At 37.5% G+C, this 17,108-nt stretch overlaps 1 protein-coding gene across 2 annotated transcripts in view; it reads left to right on the forward strand.

The window, feature by feature from the left end:
- Nucleotides 1-17,108, forward strand: part of pias1b (protein inhibitor of activated STAT, 1b) — a 127,337-nt gene that overhangs the window by 62,494 nt on the left and 47,735 nt on the right. For both annotated transcript variants that reach the window (XM_051920319.1, XM_051920320.1), the window contains one exon: nt 4,902-5,346. In XM_051920319.1, the coding sequence (XP_051776279.1) occupies nt 4,902-5,346 (445 nt within the window). The remainder of the gene's footprint in view (nt 1-4,901; nt 5,347-17,108) is intronic.

The following is a 17,108-nucleotide window of genomic DNA, read 5'->3' on the forward strand; positions in this document are numbered from 1 at the left end:
TGACTCTTATGAAGTAACTAAAAGAAATTAAAAATTCTTCAACTTTCATATCTGTTGACAAACTCCCTGAATGCACCCTAATGTTACGCCATGCATATATTTTCCATCTTGTTTTCATCTGGGTGCTTACCAAGATTGAGAATGGTGCATCGGAGTTTAAAAAGACCAAAAATGACTGACCTTTGTTTTTTCCCTATTTTGCTTAGTTTAGTTATGCCTGCCTTTTGTTTTTAGAAATTACTCAGATTTTATTCCCCCTCAAGAGCATTTGTTAAAACCTTTAGAGAAAACTTGTTAGGTGAACCTAGATATTACCTAATGAAGTTATCAGTGTTTGTGAAAACGTTTGATTGTGTTCTGTAACATCTGACTGCTGTTTTGTTTAGTAATTAGTCATAATACTTACACAACTGCTGACAGTCTTATAGGTATGTTATAGGGATGAGCTTTGCTATATTATTAGTAGTTATAGTATCAATATAGTCATGTGTCATATGAAATTCTTACCTGCATGTCTCACAAACATGTCACCAGTTACTGGTGCTATGATAACTACAGAGTATTAAAATGTAGAACTTCATTGTAGTTAAAACCAAACGCAAATCAGCTTACCTGGTGTACTCCTTACAGCTGTTTCTATGTTTTTAGACAAAGCATTTCACAGAAGACTGGACAATTTTCTCTCTGTGATGCTGGTTTGGTGTCAACTCAGTATGTTTTGGAAACCTCATCGAAAGTTATTGTCTAAAATGTAGAAATCTGGCAATGATTCTGAGCATTTAGTAGTTTCTAAATCACGTAAAGACAAATAGTATGAAATGTGTATAAAATAGATTGGCATGATTCTAGAATAATGTAGCTAGAGGCTACGCATAGGGGTTAAAATGCTGTGTGTAATCTTATTGACTAATCGTGAACAAGGTCTTTGCAGTGCTTGTTCCTAATAATTCTTATTAAAGTTACAAATGTCACCACAGAAGACATTAGCTTTAGTAACCCCAGAATTTATAACTGCATTTTCTTTTTCCGTTTTTTTTTATTTTTATTTTTATTGAAATGCACATAAGTACTGTATAATGAAAACATAAAAATAATCATTGTCATTGCTAGTCTTTGTGTGAACTATAAATTTACATTAAGATAAATAAAAAAATAAATCAGAAAAGACATGAATGAATGCAAACATAAGTGCCCTTGTTAATGTTAATTTGACTAGACTGTGCAGTGCTAAATTTGATGTTGTTTCAGTGTACAGCGTTGCAGAGAGAAAGAGGCCTGTCTTGCTATATACAGTCCCCTCCAGTTATTGGCTCACCTAGTAAAAATGAGTAAAAAAAGATGGTAATAAAACTCACCTTTTGGTGAATTGCCTTAATCTCGCACTGAAAAAAAGAGAGAAAACCAACCTTAAATTGAGAATTTTTTTGTCAGAGTGAATTTACTTCATCAAAAATATTTATTTTTAATAAAACCACACGGGCCACAATTATTTGCATGCCTAGAAATTCTTTTGAACAAAGTGTAATTGAAGCATTTTTTCCATTTTTATCAGACTTTTAAGGTACTTCGAGCATGTAGAAAATTTCAGGCAGAAATCCATGACTTCCTGTTTCACTGGAGTATAAACATAAGGTTGCATAAAGGCCAGTTTCTTGCAATTATTCATCACCATTGTAAAGATGAGAGAACATGCACTTCAAATGAGTGAAAAGTGTGTCGACCTTCATAACATAGGAAATGTCTATATAAAAATTGCCATTTGTTTGAAAATGCCCATATCTATGGTAGTGCAATATATAAAAACTTCAAATCAGCTGGAACTGTTAACAACTTGTCTGAAAGGGGGACCCAAGTTTATTCTCCTCCCACGCACAGTGAGCAGGACAGTAAGAGAGGTAAAAAGAAATCTCCAAAGATCACTGTTGGCAAAATATAGAAAAAAGTAGCATCACAAGGTCACCAAATGTCCAAAACTACCACCTGACATCACCCCCATGCTAACAGATTATGTGGACGGCATGCCAGAAAAAAAAGGATTTTCTGTTCTTTAACCACAAATGTTAGCCCCTGGATTTTGCTAAATACTACTGGAACTTTGATGGGAACTGTAACAAAAAATTGAGTTTTTTGGCAACAAACACTCAAGGTGGGTTTAGCTTAAAAAGAAGGATGGCTAAAATTAGAGTACTAAAAGAGAGGAATAAAGAAAGCAGCTCCTCAATTGAACTTAAACAGTATGATAAGCAGGTTAGAGCATTGTTGGAAGGATAAAAGGCAAAGAAGTCATCTACAATCATATTGTGGAAAAAAAATCATAGACTACTATTCTAGAGACTAAATTATGCTGTAGATGAACCTAAGATTCAGAATTCAGTGATTGACAATAAAAGAAATTAATCCATAATATTAAAACGGAATGAGATATATAAAATGAAAACTTTCAGCTGATAGTGTTGTTAATAAAAACCTGGTAGTATTGTGAAATGGGTGCATGAATCCTGGTAGTTTATATTATTTGGATTCCCCTTTCTAAATGCCAGACATAATTCCAGATAAGAATTAAAAGGTAATCCTTTTCAGCTCCACCCCCCACCACCACCCCACTTAAGTTTTGTCACTTTTCCTTATTAAGATGATTTTTTTATCCACAATCATTTTATGATGGCTTTTCTCACATTGAAAAATTAAGGAGGCACTTGATTAACAGCCTTTTTTCCATAAAGTTTCATGTAGCTTGGTATCCATATATACTGTATATGTTAAACATAGACACAGTAGGTATATGTTAAAATGTCTAGAATATGTGTGAGACTTACAGGATGGGATTCAAGGTGTATTAAAATAAGGACACCCTTGCAGGCAGCAGTTTGTTTAGCTGATCAACTTTTACATATTGTATGATGGCTTAACAATTTACATATTCGTAAGATTCCCCAGTTAAATGGCTTAAGTTAATTTAGCACCTTTATGATTTGTTTTTGGCTTACATTTTTCTTTTAGGAACCATTCGATTTTTCAGAAATTTCTTAACAGTGTTTCTACAGAACTTATGTCAAAGGATATCTATTAATTTTATCAAGAGTCTGACAGTCTTTCTTGGCATTTTAAAACTAGTTTAACTTACTTTGCCAATACATTTTTCAACATAAGTATGTCAAGAAATGCTATTAGGGCTCCTGCATAACTACTTACATAATGCTTCACTGTGAGTGATCAGAAGTTTTTTTCTCTTTTTTCAGTAATTCTTGTATGTGTGTAAGAAGGGTGGTGGTTGTTTGTATTTCTTTGGTTTCAGTAAAAGCTATATTTCCCCTTGGTACAAGTTAAGTACTGTCTAACTATAATAGGGCTGTAACGAACATCCAAACTCTCTGGAGATCTCAAACTGTGCTTAAATTCAAACACATAATGCAGGGATCGGGGACCTAATTATGTTTAAGATACATTATTCATTTATTTCATTTACCTATTCATTCTAGATTTATGAAGAATGTTTTGTTTTTAAAGCATCTTCCATGTTCTTATCCCAAATACGTAATGTATGAAACCTAAAGTAAATAAATGTGTTCTAAACAACACTTATTGCTATCTCGGCTGTATAGGGGTGTAGTAAATAACTTACAATAACATATACGTAATTAACAGCTATGACAAACAAATTTGTTGCAGATATATGTATTTTCTCTTTATTGTTATACCATATGTTAAAGCGTACTTTTATTTTCAAGTTTATTTGCAGTACGTTACTTAACTTTTACTTCCTGTTCCTTCTGCCCATTTGCTGTACTGTCATTTTGGTCAGAACAAAGTGTGTAATTTTCACAGTGCCCTTTCTTTTTTGTTTGACTTTTATGTATCGATATTATGCTTAACATTACTGGTGATTGCTTACCAAAAAATTGCTTTTTGTTTTTTTTTTTTTTTTTTATTAAATCCATGGTTTATAAAAAGAAAATATTAAAAGAAATTGTAACAGAGTGGTGAGACTGCTACTCATGTCTACTCATGATATAAGTATGATGCCACTACCCCACAGACCATTTCCTTCTTTTGTGTTTACAGGGGGTCCTCGGGTTACAACACAGTTCTGTTCCTACAACAGTGATGTAACCCGAATTTTGGTGTAAGTCGAAACACACCCTAGCCTAAGTCACTTACCTATCCTAACACATTTGCAAAATCATAATCTAGAACATAAAAACACAACTAAGCCACAGAAAAAGGAAAAGGACATAAATATACTGTACTGTACACTGTACTGTAGTAATAGAAAAAATGAGTGTAAAAAAAAATCCTTACCTTTATTCTCACGTCTCAATTTTTTTTAAAGTTTTTATGGGAGTGAGCGTTGTAAACTCAAAACGTCATATGTCGAGTCGTTGTATACCTGAGGACCCCCTGTACTTAAGATTAAGTGAGTCTTTCAGTTCTCCCTATTCAAATTGTAATTTGTGGGTTCTGGATTCCATTTCAGGCCTAGTGACTACAGCCAGGCCATCAGCATAAAAGCTGCATATTCTGTATGGGAGTAAGATTGAAAAAAAATGTGTAACCTTGGTGTAATACATGACTCAAATACATAGAGAAGTACAAATCAAACATAGAGAAATATAAGATTTCCTCAGTCTTATGAATGTGCCTGATACTCATGTAGGTTTTTGATAATCATTTCTTTTAAATCTATGACATAAAACTCCCTAGATTCTTCCAGCAACACACAAGCAACCATAGTTAATACCTTAAAATAAAAAATCCCTTGTTCTGCTCATAGAGTTCCAAATAGGGGTTCCTGGGTGTCAGTGAGATGTGTGTTCATGTTCTCTGTTACTATATTGCAAATGATCACATCTGAAACAGTATCTGATTATTTATTAAGCAACCTTTTATTCTTTGTTTTTCAGCAAATGGTTATGAGCCTTCGTGTTTCAGAGCTGCAAGTACTGTTGGGATACGCTGGACGCAACAAACACGGACGGAAACACGAACTCCTAACAAAAGCACTGCATTTACTAAAGGCCGGCTGCAGCCCAGCTGTGCAGATGAAAATCAAAGAACTCTACAGAAGGAGGTTTCCCACCAAAATCGTCACACCAGCAGATCTTTCTCTTGCTGGTGTCCATTCTACCACTGCGACCTTACCTTCCGGCTTGTCGCCTATCCCTCAGCTCACTTATGATGGACATACTGCCACATCACCACTGCTTCCTGTGTCCCTCTTGGGGCCTAAACATGAACTGGATTTGCCCCACCTCACACCAGCTCTGCATCCAGTCCACCCTGACGTTAAGCTCCAGAAGCTGCCTTTCTATGACATGTTGGATGAGCTCATCAAGCCCACAAGTTTGGGTAAGTTACAAGCGTCTGTGCAAGAGGTATAAGCATAGTGATCATCAGATGGTGTGATCATCTAACTACTACAATATAATTCTGGTTTTGGGACTTTGTGGAATCATGTCAAGAGAAGAAATGTTTAATTTATTCTTTGTATAAATCAATGTACTAAGAGTAGATCATCCTATCGTGCTTTAATGAAAAGAAATGTCATAACATGATGACTGAAGTGTTTAGTATACTAACTTTCATAGCGAATATTCTCCCTAAACAGCATTACATTCTCAAACCTATTTAATCCTAAAAATACTTCAAAAATTATGTGATTTAGTCTCACTTTTGTGATGAATGTATGTTAGTAGGGTGGCACAGTAGTCCTGGGTATGAGCTATACACCCAGCCCTTGTCCTTGTGGAGTCTGCATGTTCTCTCCTTGTCTGCATGGGTTTTGTTCTAAATTGCAAAAGATTACAGTTTAGGTTAACCCTTTAACCGCCAACTCCCTAAATATTCCCCAAGCCAGGCGAAATCTGAACAATTTTTGTTTTTTTACTTTTTTACATTTTTTTTACATTTTTTACATTTATTCAAGCAGTATTGACCACTAAATGTTGTGCAAGTTGCCAGTGTATACACGAAATCTATAAATGTAACCTGAATTCTCAGCTAAGCAAAACATCTTGATACCAAACCGTGCCCTTTTCAATGGTAGATACTGTCGAAACTGTAAGCGGCCCTTCCATGACAATAAACTTTCATCAACTGCAACTGACGGTCCTGGCATGTAGGGCAACTGAAATGCTTCAAATAAATGATCAATCAAAGGACGTAGCTTGAACAAGTGGTCGCGGTTTGGATCTTTCTTATCTGGCTCGTTTCTGTTGTCATTCAAATGAAAGAATTTCAGCAGCAAAGAGAATCGGTTACGTGTCATGACAGCTGCAAAAATAGGTGTTGCATACATAGGATCTGTAGACCAGTACATCTCAATATCTGGTTTTCTGATTATTCCCATCAACATCAAAATCCCAATGAGTTTTTTCATTTCGTTTTCATCAGTGTCAAACCAAGCACGAACACGGGAATGTGGAGGTAAATTGGGATTTTTCTCAATAAACTGTGGTGCATACAGATTTGTCTGATGAACAAAATGTCTAATCAAATCAGGTGACACAAACAGCTCATAAAACTGCTCAGCAGTGTAATTGTTTACATCAACAATAAAGCCACACGTTCCCTCAAACGAATGCAGAAAAGGTAGTTCACCACAGGCAGCAGCCCAGCTGAGATGCTGGGGATACACCCACTCAGCGCCGTCATCCGATGCGTCTTCATTCACAATATCATGCAGCGCACGTTGCTGCTCATCACTGTCACTAAAATCTTCTTCAGAACTGCTACAATCATGATCAGAACTGTCCAAAATCGCCTGCAAAGCCTCACTTGAAGTCAGTTTACGTTTCGCCATATTCACAGCTGTTACATGCGAATCACGTCACATGACCGGCCAAAACAACCACAGACTTGTCGAAATACAACGTAGTAATAATACCCACGCCAAACCGTCAGTTATACTACTTGCCAGGCATTCATATAACCACAGGCAAATGTGCCGGATAATTCCGGCAGTATGGCGTTAGCATTAAAACAGCAGTGCCGGATATATCCGGCAGAGGGCGGTGAAGGGGTTAATCAACAATGAAGAACTAGTCTTTGTGTGTGTGTGTGTATGTGTATGAGCGGGCCCCGTGATTGACTGGCTCCATGTCCAGTGCTTTAACTACCTTCCACAGAGTGCAGCTTAGGTAGGCTCCAACAACCCATAAAATGCTTATTTATAGGGTTGGGTATCGGCACTGATGACCCAATTCAATTCATTATCGATTTTTTTTTTTTTCTTGACTGAATTAGCGTAAGCTGATATATTTGAAGTGGTGGCCTTTTTAGAAATTACTTAATCATGCATAGACGAAGAGAAGAAAACATTAATATAATGTGACAAATTCTACATTATATAGCACTATATTTGGAGGCTCACTACATAGTGACTTCATAACATATGCATAAGCATGATATGACGTTTAAGAAGAAATACTTGATTAGTAATGAACAGTTAACGTCCGTATTTGGAAGATGTGGAACAAAATATCATTGCTATCTTTTTTTTTTTTTTATATATGTATATAAAAGTAAAAACTTTTTCACAGCACTGCACTCATTCCAACCTCATAATTTCCCCTATTGGACATTTAAAATAACTTTTGAATTGTACAAAATTAAAGATACTTGTGTGTCTATAATTCTACAAGTTACACATATCTTCAGTTGCTCACTTGTAGCAATCAAGTTAATCAGTTTCGAAAATGTGTCCCAACAGTCCTCAGATAAAAAGGAAGAATTTTAAAACAAGAATCTAGAGCTGATGCTGGTTGACAGTGGCATTGAGTGGAACATACAAGTAAAAGAACTGGCCTGTTATTATCTACTATTATGGAACTACTTCAGGTTGGCTGCTTTGTGTACACGCTGAGTTTTGTATCGCAGGCTGCTTTGAAAATTCCAGTAATTGTCTGCTTGCTTTGCTGGGTGAGGTGCATTGCAAACTTTTTCCACCGTAGCATTACTTCTAGCCACATCCTAAAAGTGAAGCACTGTTTACTCGACTTGGCAAAACACAAACTTGCAATTGTTGTGGTCACACAATGGAATAGTGCATTGGAAATGCTAGAAAGGTTTTAGGAACAACAACGTGTCATCTCACTAGTTCTTTTATATAGGCAGCGAGGTTGCCCTGGTTTTACTGGCATGTAGCATGCTTATCTGCAACACATCCGCCACAGGTGCCTAGTTGTTTTTAATGTGTGATTGTCACATAGGAATCTGTTGCCCCGGATATTCAGTTATCACAAGTTATAGGGCTATTTTCTCCACTGGACTGAGAGATGTGGCATTTCTTTGCCTAAGACCTTCCCTAAAACCTCTGTGCAATAACTTCACTCATTTGCTTTCTGCTTGGTACAGCATACTACAGTATGCCCTCGTTTTTAACAACGGTTTAGGGTCTCTTATCTTAACAGAATCTGTAGCAGTTTTTATCTAATTTTTTGGACACAAGGTGAATTAAACAGAAGCATGGAGCTACCCACCATCTCCAGTCTAGATTGTTTAGGATCTACTCATTTGGATTTCAACTGAGATTACATTTATGGATGATGTCTAGTAAATGATTTCTCAGATTTGTTGTTTCAACAATAATTAACATCTGAGTTGTACAGCTTACATGTGGCTTTGCTTTTACCCAGTTGTTCTTAACTAGCACAGTTTGAATCCGTAGTAAGACCACACATCTGGTTTAAGTGTCCAAGACGCTGGTTTCGGTTAAAGAGGACACACAATTTTAATGTGAGATAGTAAAGTACTATTTCCGTAGAAAGCCTTAACAGGCGCATTAGCACCATCTCCTGGATTGGATGCCAAAAACTAAGATAAGTTAAAATCTACTCATAGTAAATGAGCAGGATAGAGATTCACAAGATCGATCTTGAGATTTTAATAATTAGTATTGACCCATTTTAATTGAAAAATAATGATTAATCAGAAAATCTGTCTTTACCCAGGCCTGCTCATTTGGATTACATTCTCAACCTATCTTGCAGTGCAAACCTGGACACGTTTAGTGATGTTCATGAGGTTAGCAGGAGTTTTGGGTCTTTCAAGATCAGACTCCCTCACCCAGGTGACCTTGCTGGAATTGATCATGCTTAATCCATAGCCACCTAAACACATCTTCAGAAGCCTCCATGGCAATCTTTACAGGCTTTATCTTGTTGGCTCCATCAAGGATGAGAAACAGTTGGCTGGCTAGTGAATCCTCTGCAGCCTACTTCAGTCGGCTTTCACCTCTGTGTATGCCAGTAATAGATTTAAGTTAAATGACTTGGCAAAGGTCATACATGTACATTTGTATTGATACCGAGCACCGAAACAACCACTTGCCCATTTATTTTTTCAGTTAACGCTATATATATTTTTTTTATCGTTATAAAATTTGTTGCAGATGATGTTGTCCTGTTTGCTTCATCAGGCCATGATCTTCAGCTCTCTCTGGATCGGTTCGCAGCTGAGTGTGAAGCGGCTGGGATGGGAATCAGCACCTCCAAATCCGAGACCATGGTCCTCAGCCGGAAAAGGGTGGAGTGCCCTCTCAGGGTTGGGAGCGAGATCCTGCCCCAAGTGGAGGAGTTCAAGTATCTCGGGGTCTTGTTCACGAGTGAGGGAAGAATGGAGCATGAGATCGACAGGCGGATCGGTGCGGCGTCCGCAGTGATGCGGGCTCTGCATCGGTCTGTCGTGGTGAAAAAGGAGCTGAGCCGTAAGGCAAAGCTCTCAATTTACCAGTCGATCTATGTTCCTACCCTCATTTATGGTCATGAGCTATGGGTAGTGACCGAAAGAACGAGATCGCGAATACAAGTGGCTGAAATGAGTTTTCTCCGCAGGGTGTCTGGGCTCTCCCTTAAAGATAGGGTGAGAAGCTCAGTCATCCGGGAGGGGCTCAGAGTAGAGCCGCTGTTCCTCCGCATCGAGAGGAGTCAGATGAGGTGGCTCGGGCATCTGATCAGGACGCCTCCCTGGTGAGGTGTTCCGGGCACGTCCAACCGGGAGGAGGCCCCAGGGAAGACTCGGGACACGCTGGAGGGACTATGTCTCCCGGCTGGCCTGGGAACGCCTCGGGATTCTCCGGGGAGAGGGAAGTCTGGGCATCTCTGCTCAAGCTGCTGCCCCCGCGACCCGACCTCGGATAAGCGGAAGAGGATGGATGGATAAAATTTGTTGAATATTTTAAATTCCAGTTTATTTACATTTCATATTTATATGACATTTAGAAAGTGAAAATAGTTTTGTACTTGGCTAATGAATTGTTGCAACTACAGAACCTAATCAAAACTTTTTAATTATCCTTCCAAAGAGAACACAATAGAGTAGAATGCCTTTTATTGTCATTGCACAATGTACAACATTTTAGTGATGTACAATGAAAAGAAATTTTAAAAACTTAAGTTTTGACAGAACCAAAAAGCCACCACTTCTACTAGCATGGGTAGTGACTTCATGGAAATTAGTGTAATTAAAAATTGAATTTCTTCGCCAATATACAGTAACAGTGTTCTTTCATAAAAAAAAAATTGGCAGCAGAAGGGTAGTTATATTGAATAAAAATTTCTAAATGTGCTAATGAATTCATTAAATTTGTTTGAGCTTTTGTATAGTTCTACTTTGTTGGTTAAGACTTTGGACTTCAAACCCTGAAGTTGTGGGTTCAAATCCCGCTACTGACACTGTGTGACCATGAACAAGTCATGTTCACACCTACCCGTGCTCCAATTGGTAAACCAAAAGAAGCGTAACCAATTGTATCATAAATGTCTTAAGTTGCATTGGATAAAAGTGTCAGCCAAATGAGTAAATGTAACTCTCAATGTCTGCTTTGGGCGTTTCCAGTAGACATAAAATCTCTACCATATGCTGTTTCAATATTTCTATGTTGTCTTATGCACTTTATAATTAAATAGCTGCCGATTTTTAAACCAGATTTACTTGTGATTCTCTTGGACTGATTGACCAGTGAACCTATTTATTATCATGCAGTTTATTATTATGCAGAGCCTCAAACCAATTTAATTGTTTAGTTAAATATCATGTATGACTTTTGGACAACAAAGGAATACTGACATCCCCACACACAACCTTCATACCCAACACGTCTAATACAGAATCAAAGCTGCACAAGCAGCAATAGGGTAGCAGAACCACTACAGATTGATTATATACTTTCAGTAAGGGCTGTCAACATTTTTTTTTTTTTTTTTTGTATTGACTTGTTTTATGTATTTAAGTTACATCAAAGCTTCATGTTCAGACATGAATTACAATTCATCTACAGTTTTAATTTGCTGGTGGCATTTCCAGTGATTTTAGACTTGGTGCATACTTTGTGTTTCATCCCCCTAAAATATACAGAATTGTGCTTCAACGTTATTCCATTGTCTCATCTTTAAAATTACTGGTGTGTTTGTAAAAGAAAGTGACTTATTACTACAGGCAATTCAGGCCCCTTCTTCAGGCAAGATGTTATCATGATTACATCTTGCCTGAAGAAGGGGCCTGAGTTGCCTCGAAAGCTTGCATATTGTAATCCTTTTAGTTAGCCAATAAAAGGTGTCATTTTGCTTGACTTTTCACTACATTCATAATGGCTAACACGGTATAACACCCTACTACTTAAAATAAGTTACAAATGTAAAACTTGAGTTTGCCAACCTACTCACCTGCAAATACCAAAATTTCAAACTTCAGTATGATACTAAGAAAAGACTAGAACTCAAATTTACTATACTCAATACGGTACATAATGCAACTCAATAAAAATGTATTTAAATTGCAATTCTGTATGCATTATAATCTTAACATTGATGAAAATAAATAGAAAGTTTAGTAAATAAATGCAATACTTTAAGCCGTGTAATTTTTTATGAAAGGTCAAAGTTAAGTTCTGTAAACAATAAAAAGTAAACACTGTTACTGAGGTAGTGCAATGAAATATTGCAAATGTCATTAACTATTAATTGAAAAAGTATTACAATCTTTTGCAAACAGTATACAAAATTATTAAAACAAACATTCAAGTAAAAAGAACATTAATGTGGTCTTTTATAAACACACAAACAGACCACTAACACTTGAAGACTTTGCATAAATGCAATCAATGCACATTACATTTTTGTGTAAATAAACTATGATGTATTTGTAATTTTTTTGCAAGAAAGGCTAACATGTTGACAAGCTCTTCCATAAGGCCATTGTTTGCTTTGTTGGACTGCAAATGAGCCTTGATGTACTAAATACACACTTGGAAGAACAGAAAGTATATGCGCACACAGAGGAGCAGTACCACTCTTTATATGGTTGAGTACTGAATAGTTAAAATAACTTGAGTTATGTAGTACTGTAGATAAGATGAAATATAATTTTTAAAATCTTACATAAAGTATTGTACTACAGCAGCAGACTTTGCAGCAAAGGTTTAAAAAAAAATTGAGAAAGTGATGGATCCCTATAGTAATAGAGAGAGTCGTTTCTGAATGAACAGCACAGAACAAAAGTGACCCATAGGTAAAAATTATTGAAGACCCTTGATTTTATGCATTAAACATTTTACCGACTACAGAAAATGGGGAGGAGAGTCACATTCCTACTTCAAACACAACAGTTTACAGGTTTATACAGGTTAATGTTGCACTAATTTAGAAGTAAGATGCCTCTCAATTTTTTTTGTATTGATGACCTTGCAAATCTTACATACAGGCTTGCATGTGTCTTGTGGTTTTCTGTCCCCATTTGCCACAAAGACAAAGTATTTTCAGACAATGGTTTGGCTACCCTCTTTGTCAGTTAAGCATGCTGGTGAAGGCTCTGACACTGGTGAAATTGACATCTTATTAACACTTATGAGTGGATGGAAAAATGTCTAACTCAAGCCATGGTGTGGAAGAAATTTACCAGCACTCCCAAAGTCTTCAGGGATTCTAGTGTTAACTCCTTACCTCTCTGGTTATGGATATGTTGAGTCATGGGATAAAAGACCAGTTCTCCCTATTCATGCATTTTGCTGATGACATTGTGTTGTGTAGATACAGAAACAAGAAAGTTGGAAGAATGGAGAAGGGCTTTGGAAAACAGAGGACTGAAGATAAATAGGAAAATGACGGAATATATGATTACAAATGATCAGGGTTCAGAATTAAGCCTGCAGGGAGAGCCACTGAAAAGAGTGGATAAATTTAAATATCTAGGATTAGTGGTAGCCCAAGAAAATTGGAAAGTTAGATGCAAAGATAACCTATATACACTGCCTGGCCAAAAAAAAGTCGCCACCCAAAAAAAAGGTCATACACTCTAATATTTCGTTGGACCGCCTTTAGCTTTGATTACGGCACGCATTCGCTGTGGCATTGTTTCGATAAGCTTCTGCAATGTCACAAGATTTAGTTCCATCCAGTGTTGCATTCATTTTTCACCAAGATCTTGCATTGATGATGGTAAAGTCTGACCGCTGCGCAAAGCCTTCTCCAGCACATGCCAAAGATTCTCAACTCTGGAACAGGGTAAATCTGGACTCATCAGACCACATGACCTTCTTCCATTGCTCCAGAGTCCAATCTTTATGCTCCCTAGCAAATTGAAGCCTTTTTTTCCAGTTTGCCTCACTGATTAGTGGTTTTCTTACGGCTACACAGCTGTTCAGTCCCAATCCCTTGAGTTCCCTTCGCATTGTGCGTGTGGAAATGCTCTTACTTTCACTATTAAACATAGACCTGAGTTCTACTGTTGTTTTTCTTCGATTTGATTTCACCAAACGTTTAAGTGATCGCCGATCACGATCATTCAGGATTTTTTTCCAGCTACATTTCTTCCTCGAAGATGATGGGTCCCCACTATCCTTCCAGTTTTTAATAATGCGTTGGACAGTTCTTAACCCAGTTTTAGTAGTTTCTGCAATCTCCTTAGATGTTTTCTCTGCTTGATGCATGCCAATGATTTGACCCTTCTCAAACAGACATATCTTTTCCACGACCACGAGATGTGTCTTTCGACATGGTTGTTTAAGAAATGAGAAGCAACTCATTGCACCAGTTGGGGTTAAATAACTTTTTGCCAGCTGAAAGATAATCGCCCATGCAGTAATTATCCAATAGGAGGCTCGTACCTATTTGCTTAGTTAAATCCAGGTGGCGACTTATTTTTTGGCCAGGCAGTGTAGTACAATGTAGATGGAACAGGTGGAAGAATGTATCAGGAGAATTGTGTACCTGAAGAATTAAGGCAAAGTTTAAAGGTAAGGTTTTTCAGACAGTGGTATAAACAGCAATGATATATGGACCTGAGACACAGGAGAAGAAGTGGAAAGTGTCAGAAACGAGGTGGATGTATGGAGTTACAAAAAACGGGACAGAATAAGAAATCCGATAATCAGTTATAACTAAAGCGAAACAGATATCTAATAAAGTAGAGGAAAGTAGATTGAAGTGATATGGACCTGTGATGTGGAGAGAGACAATGAATATTTTGGCAAAAGAGTGATGGAAATGGAAGTGCAGGGGGAAAGAATTGTCAACTTTAAATAAAGGGTTTGGTAATTGTAAGATATAGCTGAAAGCAAATGAGTATGTTGAAATACTAAACCTAGAGAGCACTAGAGTCTTATTAATTCCTGCAAAGATGATGATGATTCTTACTTCAGGACACACGATTGTATCGTTATCAAAAAAGGGAGTTACCATCAGAGTCATAAAGAAGGGTCCCTGTTACATATACAGCACTTGCGTACTGTTTTGATTTCTCAGTCTGTGTTTTGACCGTTCTGTTTGTGTGGATTTATTTAAGGGATTCTACTTTCATTTAGTGTGGGTTATTTTTTTTTTGTCGTCTTTTTCAAATTTGAATAAATCATGCTTCATGTAGACATTACTGGATGAGGTGTTCATAGTTCATGTGCAATCACTTGGTTTAACATCCTTAACGTTGCATTTTATTCTAAAAAATATAAAAAGTATCTTTTTTTGGGGGGGGCATGAAAAATTACATTTTTATTAAATCTCAAAAGTATAATAATGACACAAATAATAGTAATGATTAATAAAAATAATATGAACTGAACAATAACAGTAGGAATATTACTTATGATGGTAAAACAGTATACAGTAATCCCTCCTCCATCGTGAGGGTTGCGTTCCAGAGCCACCCGCGAAATAAGAAAATCCGCAAAGTAGAAACCATATGTTTATATGGTTATTTTTATATTGTCATGCTTGGGTCACAGATTTGCGCAGAAACACAGGAGGTTGTAGAGAGACAGGAACGTTATTCAAACACTGCAAACAAACATTTGTCTCTGTTTCAAAAGTTTAAACTGTGCTCCATGACAAGACAGAGATGACAGTTCTGTCTCACAATTAAAAGAATGCAAACATATCTTCCTCTTCAAAGGAAACAGAGAGGAAAGCAAACAAATCAATAGGGCTGTTTGGCTTTTTAGTATGCGAAGCACCGCGGCACAAAGCTGTTGAAGGCAGCAGCTCACACCCCCTCCGTCAGGAGCAGGGAGAGAGAGAGAGACACAGAGAAAAACAAAGTCAAAAATCAATACGTGCCCTTTGAGCTTTTAAGTATGCGAAGCACAGTTCAGCATGTTGCTTCACTAAGCAGCTGCACAGAAGGTAGCAACGTGAAGATAATCTTTCAGCATTTTTAGACTAGCGTCCGTATCGTCTAGGTGTGCGAACAGCCCCCCTGCTCACACCCCCTACGTCAGGATCAGAGAAAGGCAGCGCAAGAGAGAGAGAGAGAGAGAGAGAGAAAGTAAGTTGGGTTTCTTCTCCGCCATCTGCCAATAGCGTCCCTTGTATGAAATCAACTGGGCAAACCAACTGAGGAAGCATGTACCAGAAATTAAAAGACCCATTGTCCTCAGAAATCCGCGAACCAGCAAAAAATCCGCGATATATATTTAAATATGCTTACATATAAAATCCGCGATAGAGTGAAGCCGCGAAAGGCGAAGCGCGATATAGCGAGGGATCACTGTATAATCTCAGAATGAGTCCTTTGTGTGGTAAATCTTGAAGCACGGTGAAAGACACAATCCAACGTCGCAGTCGGAACAATAATAGTGTGTTTCTTTTTGGATTTTCTTTTCAGATTTATCAGTTATTCAGCAGCACACTGCAGAGGTACAAGTTGGATTTTGTTTTTTTTTCTGTTGGAGGTATATAATCAAAATGTCTACCAATAAGGCACTCTGGATTGATCCTCAATGTGCTAGGTCGACTTCGTCTCTTTAGCGGTAGTGTGGGCGGTGGATATGAGGCAGTGATTTGTTATACAAGCTGGCATGTAAAGTTTGTATGAGATACAGATTCGCCAGCTTTTTGTTTGTATAACACGAATACATACCAAATGTACTGTTCCACCAAATGACAAAATGTCTTTTTTTTTTGTAGTATGTCTTTTGTTGCCCCCACATAATGGGATAGAAAGTCTACTCTTAATCCACATGATCTATGCTTCCCATCGTGCTGTTGTAGTTGCCCACAGCACAAGGCTTTGTAACCTTCTTGTTGCCTTTTACCTATACGGTGACTGTAGCTGCATTATGTACAGTGTTAAGAAGACCAACATCTTTCTTGTCCTTCCATTTCAGCGCAAGCACTTTACCCTTTCGCCAAGGTTCTAGCGCACCTCACTGTAATTTAGCTCTGCCTAAGTCTTGTGCATGGTTACACAGTAACCCTGATCCAGCAGAGCATATATCATTGTCAGCAACGATGACGCGGCAACACCATACTGATTGTATTTCAGATCAAATACTGTCCCTTTCCCTGTCTACAGGATCAAATTCTAATTGTATCCCGTTTTAGATTCACAAAGCTTGTAAAGCTTTATGCCAAATCTTCCTCTTTTTGACACGATGTACTGTATCCATGACATTCTGCCCTTATAAGCCATGAGTCTTTCATCGATGCTGAAATCACAGTCCGGAATGTAAATGCTCCGAAATTTTACTACAATCGCCTGGTATATCTCTCACAAATTTTCTTCATTTTGGATGCTGGGATGGGTATTCGCATCAAAGTCTTCATTGTTGGTAAAGTGCAGATATTTCATAATTAGTGAAAACCTACACTCGGACATAATTTTTCCAAATAATGTCAGCACTG

This window comes from Erpetoichthys calabaricus, chromosome 17, assembly GCF_900747795.2.
Source record: "Erpetoichthys calabaricus chromosome 17, fErpCal1.3, whole genome shotgun sequence".
Classification (NCBI taxonomy): Eukaryota; Metazoa; Chordata; class Cladistia; order Polypteriformes; family Polypteridae; genus Erpetoichthys; species Erpetoichthys calabaricus.